This window comes from Corapipo altera, unplaced genomic scaffold (assembly GCF_003945725.1).
Source record: "Corapipo altera isolate COAL_440 unplaced genomic scaffold, ASM394572v1 70099, whole genome shotgun sequence".
In the NCBI taxonomy this organism is placed as follows: domain Eukaryota; kingdom Metazoa; phylum Chordata; class Aves; order Passeriformes; family Pipridae; genus Corapipo; species Corapipo altera.
Window position 1 is genome coordinate 225 of NW_020885775.1, and position 9,476 is coordinate 9,700.

The window sequence follows — 9,476 nt, forward strand, 5'->3', positions numbered from 1 at the left end:
TGGTTGTCCCTTTTTACCCAGCAAAATTTCTTTTCTGCCACAGTGTTGTAAAGCCGGTATCTCGCTCAGCACCTTCTCTCTGTGCTGATGCAGCAGCACGTTGTTGACTCAGGCTCTGTGAGACACACAGGTAATGGCAGTAACACAAGTGTTGCCTCACCAAGTTTGGGGCAAGGGCTGCAGTACAGACAGTACAAACTGCCAGGAGCTAAATCTCCTGCCATTAACAAAGGAGACACAGTGCCTTCATTCTACTTTGGACTGTTTGTGCTTTGAACATGTGGTAGAAGGACCAGCAATAGCAAACTTCCCTTTTTTCAACATTTCTCACCACTCTCTCTCCTTTTTCTGGCCCTAAATCTGATCTACTTTCCTGGCATTTAAAGAACAGCACATTTCAAGTACCTGTCCACAAACCTCCTTTCTGTTTGCTCCTTTACTTCCTGCTGTGTTTCTGTTTTGGCTCCTGTCTCACTCTCCAGATCTGTTGCCAGAAAATCACTTAAGCACACCGAGCTAACAGGCTAAATGAACAAGAAAGTTATAGGGAACCCCAAGACTCAGCACCTACAGAGTCAGAAGAAGGGAGTTTTCCTCATCCTCAACTTGTAGTTCCTTTTCCTCCCATAAACTTTCTTAATCTGTGCCACTCCCCTCATTTTCCCTATTTGTATCTTCCAGCTCCTGCTAAGTACCTTCAGAGGCCTCAGCTGAACAGATTTCCTCTTGCTCCCAGCAGCAAATGTCTGGTATTGTTCCTCATGGCCAGTGCTGAGTGACACAGGGCCCTGCCAAACTGAAGGGAAAAGGGAAGTTTTAGCAGATTATCACATCTCAGTCTCTTATTTAAATAAGTAGTTCATAGTCACTGGTACTTTCCACCCATCCACCCCTTTCTTAAAATTGTGAAATAATTTAGGTTAGAGGGGCCTGTGGAGGTCTCTGAAGTTCCACAAACATTACAGGAGTTTGTACTATCTTCAGACTTTCACCATCACCCTACTATGACTCATTGTGATTTGGGTTTTGGTCTCAAATCCCTGCTCATTACAGACCACAGGAAGGCACTTAAGCCAACAATTCATGTAGGTTGATTATCAAGTGGTTTGTTCTGGATGTAAATCTAGTGCTCACTGTTTTTTCAAACCCTCAGCAACCTCCTGTCAAAGCCTGGAGTACAGACACCCATAAAAGATGAACATGACGAAAGAAGCACTAAAAGTGAGGGACTGCAGAAGAGGAAGAATCTGGCAACAAAGTGGTTCAAAGAGGTGCTCTCAGGGTAGACATCATGATGCTCTGTGCATCTGGAAGTCTGAAAGAGGAAAGGAAATAATCATAAGTGGAAATGTTTGAGAAGCAGTGAATTAATTGCTGGCTAGGTACAGAGCCTGAGCCCTGTTCTGGACTGATACTGAAGGGAGTACACTGGAAATGCAGCTGCAAAAGGTCCTTGCTGGGCAGCCAGAGGCAGCATCCTCTCTGCTCCACAAAGGAGCATTCCCACACCCATCCATGCAATCCCACCGTGCCCCAGAGTTCAGCTCAGAGAGGGGAGTGGATAACGGGCAGAGAAAAACACAGGAAAGACACCGGGACTAGGTCCCTTCCCACATGAATTATCCCAGGTCCTGCGGCAACAGGGCTGGTTAAAGGGCAGAAAAACCCGAAAAGGGACAAGAAAACGGGGGATGCCATTCCTGAGCCTCCTCTAAGGCATCCGACGGCGCACAGGGACAATCCGCGCCGTGGTCTCGCACTCCGACCGGCACAGCAGGACCAGCCCCTGCGAGGGGAGGGGGGACAGGAGCGGGGACATCGAGGGAGGGGGGAGAAGAACGGGGACACGGAGGGAGGGGGCACAGGAGCGGGGCCGGCCCGGGGACACTCCGCCCCGGCGGGGCGGGACGAGCCGCCGGCCCCGCACCGAGGGCTGTGAACGCGGGGAGCGGCGAGAGAGCGGCCGGGGCTGCGGGCGGAGCGGGGCCGGGGGCTGGCGGGACCCCGTCGGGGATCGGGAGCGGGACTAGGACTGGGATCGGGACCTGGATCAGAGCCTGACCGCCCCGCCCCGTCCCGCAGCTCGCTGCAGTTGCGGGGTCGCCAAACGCCGTCCGGAATGGCAGCCGAGGTGAGGGTGAACTTTGCTTCTCCGGGGGGCTCAGCCGAGTTAAACTGTAAGTCCCAGAGCCTCCAGGTTCTGCCCCGGACCTGGGGAAGGCCAATAAGCGATGCGGTTCGTGCCTGACGACTTGTGTTTGGGCAGGAGGCACTTTCCAGCAGCTTGGGTAAACACCTCCCCGAACAAAAGCTGCGTTTTCGGTTTCCTTCCCTGGTGAGACGTGACCAGGCAGCTTGGCGAGTCACACTTGCTGCTTCCAAATGGCTGCTACAGCCCCGGCCTCCTCTGCTCCAGGTTACAGCCCATCATCTGTCAGGCTGTACAGCCACTGCTCCAACCAGAGCCCCGCAGCTGCCTAAAATTAATCTTTCAGTTTAGATTTTCTGATTGCAAATGGATGTGTTGCAATGTTTCTGCTGACCCACTTCTTTGGTGGAAACCCATAATACTTAAGTTATACCTAGAAATTTCTGTTCCCCAGTCCAGTGCTTAACCTCTGGAATGGCCTTTAATTTAGCATCCCCTGTGCCATGCTCCTGGGGGCACCAAATGAGTGCTGAGGACCTCTGACATTTCTTTTTAAATTCTGATCCCCCCATCTGCCTTCCCTCAGCTTTCTGACAAAGCTGCCTTAAAGATACCCAAAAGCACATGCCCACACTCCTACCTCTGTAGGGTCTCTCCTGCTGTCCTCTCAGGCCCGTTGTTTCAGCAGGGATCAGCACAGACACAGAGACAGTCACTAGGGAAAAAATTCCTGAGGTTACTCAACAGTGCTTTGTGTGACTGGTAAAGCCCCAGCACAGATCAGTTTACAACTGTCCTGCCAGCTCTTTGCTGTCCATGGTAGTTGTAGTGAACAGCAGGAGGAGAGACTTGGCAGGGGTGTTTAGAAAATCAAGTAGATTATTAATTATTATCCACTTCAAGTGTCCTTCGATTGCTTTTTTTTTGGTGCCTGAGAGCACCGCAGAGTTGCTTTTGAAGTCTTTGATAAACTCTAAGGCCTCTGCACAGGTAAAATTCTTACCTACTTCAGTGCAAGTCTGGCAGAGTTCAGGCTTGGGGGGTGTCTTACCTGGGCAAGCAAAAAGCTGCTCAACAGGTGACACACGTGGGCTGAGCCAGTGAGTCCATCCAGGTGCTGAATCACTGGAGGCAGAGGGTCCCACACACCCTGCTGGGATTGTGTACCTGCCTTTGGTCACCCAGTGAAGGAGCTGTGCAGGGGACACATTCGAGTGTGTGAGGTCACTCTGTGAATCCTGCTTTGGGTGGCAAAAAGCCCCTTTTTTTTCCATGTGTTTCAGCACCTTTTTGTTGATTTATTTTTCTGAACATTCCTGAACCTGGAATTCCCTTTCTGCCATGTGCATCTTATCATGCTGATTTTACACCAAAGCCTGCAAGCACATCATGAAGTCTGGAGATGCTTCAAATGGTAACTTCAAAGCATAATGTGGCTTGTGCTGGCCCACAGCTCTTTGTCAATCAAAGAACAATCTGTTAGTTAAACGGCACAAAAAGGACTTAGAGCATACTAACTTTCACTCTAATCCTTACTGCTTTACTTTTTACCCCCTTTAAAAGGCTGTCAAAGGGTTGTTGACCTGCAGCTGCCTCAAAAGAGAAATCCATGCTGGTCTGGTACCAGGTGCCCTGATATTAATTTCAAGGACTCCCTGCAGAGGTAAAGTATCTTGGATGGTTCCTGAGCTAAACATCACACCTCAGGGGTAAATAATACTGACAGTGATGTGTCCTCCTTGTCTTCAACTACTTCCAAAGATCCTGAAGTCCAGGGGTGTTTCTGGTCAGAAAGGACAGTGGCATGGCCACTGTGTTGGATAAACAGATCATTAGATATTACATAGTACACAGAAGCTGAAATGAATTTATCAGGCCTCTTTAACTTGTTTCTTTCTCTCTCAGGGGGATAAACTTTGGGGAGGAAGATTCAGTGGAAGCACAGATCCAATCATGGAGATGCTCAATGCTTCCATTACTGTTGATCAGAGACTGTCTGAAGTTGATATTCAGGGGAGCATGGCTTATGCTAAAGCCTTGGAGAAGGCTGGAATCCTATCAAAAACCGAGCTGGAGAAGATCCTGGGTGGCCTGGAAAAGGTAAGTCTTTCCTTCACAAACTGTCATGTGTGCTGGAATGAATGGCTCCTTACCTGACAGTAGCCTCCCTGTATTTAATAATCATCGTGGTATAAATATGGTGTGATAATAAACATCATCTGCTGATGTTTGTAGATCTCTGAGGAATGGTCCAAAGGAGTCTTTGTGCTGAAACCAACTGATGAGGATATCCACACTGCCAACGAACGCAGGCTAAAGGTTTGGGTTCTCTGTCCTCTTGTTCCTGTTCCTCTGTAGCTGGATCTGCCTGATGTTAAGGGCATGTGCCTCTGTCCCTCTGTGAAATTCCTCTGGACCCCAAGTGCACAGGCCAGTGTCTCCAAGCCCCCTTCCATGGAAGTGCCACTGTACAAACACAGAACCCAAACCTGCCCTTCCCCAGAACACATCCCATGGCTACTCACAGGATCCTCGAGCTGAGTCCCTTCCAGGCAGGGAGATGTGCTCATGTGGAGTCTCTTGCTTAGAATACAGAGACACTGACAGAAATCCTCCTCTTGTCCTCAGGAGCTGATTGGAGACGTAGCTGGAAAGTTGCACACTGGAAGAAGCAGGAATGATCAGGTATGTACAGAATCTTTTTTTTTCCTCCTGTATTCCTCCCCCATTTCAGTTCCTTAATTGAATTTTTTATGCCATCTTTCACATGCCCTGACGCTCTCCAGCATGTACTTGGGCTTTAAACTAGTTATGCTGCAATGACTCATCCACATAGGAGAATGGGATCTGCAGGATTGCTTCCTGGTGGTAAAAAAAACACCTCCCCTGACATTGCTTTGAAAACCCACAGAAACCCTGACTGCTGGCTGGGATCAGTCCTTCTACTGATGACTGACTTGTGTTTGTTGAAGATTCTCTGATTCAAACTTAACAGATACCTGGGAAGTCCATGGAAAAGAACAGGCTCTGGTTCTGTTCATGGAAAGCAGCACACAGCAGCTTTCACAGACAGTGACCAGGGATAGATCTGGTGAGAGGAAGATGCACCTTTCCCTGACACAGAACAAGGGGACAACTGTGCCAAGGCTTTCTGCTGAGCAATATTTGGTCACCAGAACTGTCACATTTTGCTTGGTCTCACTGTGGCCAATCTCACACAGGTTGTGACTGACTTGAAGCTGTTCATGAAGAATTCCCTCTCCATCATCTCCACACACCTCCTGCAGCTCATTAAGACCCTGGTGGAACGCGCTGCCATGTAAGTCCTTCTCCAAATCCAGGGCCTTGCTGGGCCAGGAGACCTGTAGGCTCATCTTTGACAGACACCAGTGGGGCAGCAGCAGGGGGGAGTTACAGCCCTGCCCCTGCCCTCCATCCTGGCAGCTGCTCTCACCTCCTTCTCTCCTCTGCCACACAGAGAAATCGATGTCATCCTGCCTGGCTACACCCACCTGCAGAAAGCTCAGCCCATCCGATGGAGCCAGTTCTTGCTCAGGTCAGCACCTTTCAGCCCTGGCTGGAGGAGCCTTCTCCAGCCTCGGGGCCCTGCTCTGCTGGAGCCCAGGAGTGCATCCCCCTCTGAGGGGGTGGGGACAAATCAGAGGGAAACCTGCAGACTGGGACAGGACCTCCCCATGTTCCTGTGTGGCTCTGACCAACTGGGAACCCAGCAGGGGTTGGGCAGTGGTGACCAACTCCCTGCTCTCCATCCTTTGGCCATTCTTACCTGCTGGGTTGTGGCATTTTCCAGCTTCAGGTGTTTCATCTCTCCTGTCCTTCCCCAGCCATGCTGTTGCTCTGACCCGTGATTCTGAGCGCCTGGGGGAGGTGAAGAGGAGGATCAACGTCCTGCCTTTGGGAAGGTAAAGTTTACTTCTTGCTCTGAGACATGACCAAGAGGCAGATCTCTACATCCCCTGGACCACGGGGGTCTCTATACCATAGGGACTGGAGAGCTGTGAGGGGGCAAGCCCAGCTTCTCTCACCAAAGAGAAGACTTTAACCGTAAAAATACTGCTCTTATCCCTTCTTGAAATCAAGAACCAAAAGGCTTTTCCTCTTTGGAAGAAAAATTCTGGTTTACTCCAGACTCTAATGAGCTTCAGAGCACACCAAAATGAACTGGGGGAGGGAAATCTTCAGAGAGGTGTCATCACTGCCTCTAGAGCTCAGTTTTGGTTGGAATGTGCAGAATATCATGCATGACTCCTGTTTCTTTCTCCCCTGGCAGTGGTGCTCTGGCTGGCAACCCACTGGGAATTGATAGAGAGCTTCTGTGTAGTGGTAAATATCTCATTGTTACTGAGAGGCACAGAACCACTCAGAATATCTGTGACTTGGGGATGCATTGGAACATCGGCCTGATGTTATTTTGCATGCGTTGCAGCACCTTAACATGGGGGTGGAGGGTAATAAATAAATAAGAAAGAGTATGATCTGATACTCAGAACAGGATGTGGGAGACTTGGTAAGCCAGGAGGCTTTTTAGTGCATTGAGACAGGAGGTGCCTGTAAGGTGGGAGCATAAGCAGAACCACCCCTGGCTGTCTGGGATAAAAGCAAAGACCCCTCTAAGGATGGTTGTGTTCCTGGGACCACTCCAGGGCTCACAGTCACCTGCACACTGGGGCACCCTGGGGCATTCAAGCTCCTGTCATGCCAAGCCTGACCTCCTGTGCCATTCACCTTCCTTGCAGAGCTGGACTTTGCTTCCATCAGCCTGAACAGCATGGATGCTGTTAGTGAGAGAGACTTTGTGGGTAAGCACAACTCCAGCACTTCTTCCCAGCGCTCTTAGAAGCAGGTTCTGAGGCCTTTCCAGTTAACCTCCTCTAATAAGGGCACTGAAATCCATTATAAGGAAACAAAGCTCTAGTCAGGACTCCCTGGGTTGTCAAGCAAACCAGCACCATTTTCCCCTTCTGACTTCCTGCCTTCTCTGCAGTGGAATTCCTGTCTGTTGCCACCCTGCTGATGATCCACCTTAGCAAGATGGCAGAGGATCTCATCATCTACAGCACCAGCGAGTTTGGCTTTCTGACCCTCTCTGATGCCTATAGGTAGGTCTCAACTCCGGGCTGAAAGCCTTTCCCTCAGCCTCTCCTTCTTAGCTTTTCCCTCCTGAGAGCATGGGGCAGTGTTTGGGGTCTCTCTGTGCACAAGGCTGACACAGCATTAAAAGGCTGGCACAAAGGCAGCCTCAGGGGGAATATTCCTCAGCAATGGTCACTTATTTCTCACTTGGGTAACTTATCCAAGTCTGAGTTCAGCCCAGCAACTCCTCCCTGGCAACTGCTGGCAGAGAGAACTTCCTCCTCAGCTGGGAATGCTGCCAAAGCCCTTCCTTTACTAGCAGGGTTTGCAATCCCAACAGACTCCTTGTCTCTCAGAGTGGCATAACCACAACCCTCCCTCTCTGAGGTCACAGCATCACTTAGGCTGGCCTGTTGAAACCACCCTGGAGGGGTTTGGGTGGGAGGAGCCTCCTTTTTCCTTCCTCTTTGAGAGGTGGGACTGTGTGGCTGCTCCAGACAAGTTGCAAAACCAAAGAGAAACTCGGTCAGTTCACTGCTTTCCTGCACTATGAAGAGGTGTACAGGGAAAAGGGATCTATCACTTTTGAAGGGCTGTGTCTGTATGGATGGGGATCTGACTCACCATTGCACTCCAAACACCTTCCTTGCAGCACTGGCAGCAGCCTGATGCCTCAGAAGAAGAATCCTGACAGTCTGGAACTGATCCGCAGCAAAGCTGGACGAGTGTTCGGACGGGTGAGCCTGAGAAAGAAGCAAGTGGGAGGGGAAACTGCTCCTACCAGGGCTGAAGCATCTTCCTTCTCCCTCTGCACAAAGAGCTGTGCTCTGAACCTGTGCTGGTGGATGTGTCTGGCTCTGTAACTCCCTGCCCTGCCTGTTTCTCTCTGCAGTTGGCTGCTATTCTCATGGTCCTCAAAGGACTCCCCAGCACTTACAACAAGGACCTGCAGGTAAAGCACTTGTTGGTTTTCACACCATCTCTCTGAGCACATACAACTGTCTTCTGCTCTGTTGAGGAGTCAGAAGAGCTGGCTGTTGGGTTTTTGGGCTGCATCACGTTGACTTACAGCCATTTCCATCCCTGTTCTGACACAGGAGGACAAGGAGGCTGTTTTTGATGTTGTGGACACCCTGAATGCTGTGCTCCAGGTTGCCACAGGAGTGATTTCGACCCTCCAAGTAAGGCTTCTTCTTCAGATTCTTGCTGTTGAACATGGTCATGGTGCACATTCTGTCAGTAACACAGGGAAGAGAGCTCTAGTCCCAAGATGAAAACTCTTCAGTGCCTCACCCATAGTGCTCAGTTTGGTCCCCTCTGTCAGCTGCTCAGGGGGTCTGAGCATCCTTTTAGAGCCGGGACCTTTCCAGATGAATTCCCCTCACTTTGACCACTAATGTGCCCCCAAGGAGGAGCTGATGATAACACCTCCACCTGACTGTCCTGCAGATCAACAAGGAGAACATGGAGAGGGTACTGAGCCCGGAGATGTTGGCTACTGACCTGGCTCTCTACTTGGTTCGGAAAGGAGTGAGTATCAGAGGGAAACCTGGAGCGGTGACTTCTTTGGATGCAGAGAATTGCTCAGTGAGATGAGGCCCTGTGTCCTGTCCCCTTCTCACTGCAGATGCCGTTCAGACAAGCCCACGTTGCCTCTGGCAAGGCCGTCCACCTCGCCGAAACCAAAGGCACCACCATCAATAACCTCAGTCTGGAGGACCTGAAGAGCATCAGGTTTGTGTCACTGTTACCTTGCCTTGACTTCCCTCCACAGGATCAACCTCCCTGGGAATAAGCCCTTCCCCAAAGTGCCTGGGCCAGGCAGCCCCCCAAAATCCTCCTGGCCTGAATATCAAGGCTGTTCCTCTTAGGACTGAAAAGACTGAAGGGGGACAACATTGCTTCCATTCTGCTGCAGCTGGACATGTGCATCAGCTCTTGGGAGGGACTGGGAGAAACTCATGCCCTGCCCTAGAGGCATCAGTCCCCTGAGGGGTTTGGCTCCGAACTTCCTCAGTCTCCCCTTGGAGCTGACTCTTTGGTCTGCCACCAGCAGCTGCTCTGAGGCACCAGAAGTGCAGGAGCAGGGCTGCAGGAGGCCTTTCCCTTTGGAAAAATGCTCCATCCTCACTCTCTCACCACCTCTACAAACAACGAGCATCTTTAGCAGCCCAGAGCCCCCCGTGCTGTCCACTGACCGCCCTCCCTTTGCCCCCAGCCCCCTGTTTGGCAG

General features: G+C 50.8%; 1 protein-coding gene and 1 long non-coding RNA gene across 2 annotated transcripts; one reads left to right on the forward strand and one right to left on the reverse strand.

Annotated features, from left to right (window-relative positions):
• Positions 1–288: 288 nt before the first annotated feature.
• LOC113940798 lies at positions 289–1,256 on the reverse strand. Its single transcript, XR_003525541.1, has 3 exons — positions 1,135–1,256; positions 696–796; positions 289–524 (listed from the first exon to the last, which is right to left on the reverse strand). It is a non-coding gene; the product is annotated as an uncharacterized LOC113940798 (long non-coding RNA).
• A 687-nt stretch (positions 1,257–1,943) lies between these two features.
• On the forward strand, positions 1,944–9,471 carry LOC113940799 (argininosuccinate lyase; the record flags this gene model as incomplete). The annotated part of the gene is made up of 16 exons (XM_027631951.1): positions 1,944–2,131; positions 4,055–4,249; positions 4,385–4,468; positions 4,778–4,834; positions 5,371–5,468; positions 5,628–5,705; positions 5,995–6,072; positions 6,441–6,493; positions 6,907–6,969; positions 7,155–7,269; positions 7,896–7,980; positions 8,136–8,195; positions 8,341–8,424; positions 8,693–8,773; positions 8,871–8,977; positions 9,462–9,471. Coding segments are annotated over exons 1-16 (1,260 nt in total), but the record flags the coding sequence as incomplete, so codon positions are not given.
• Between the last annotated feature and the right edge of the window lie 5 nt (positions 9,472–9,476).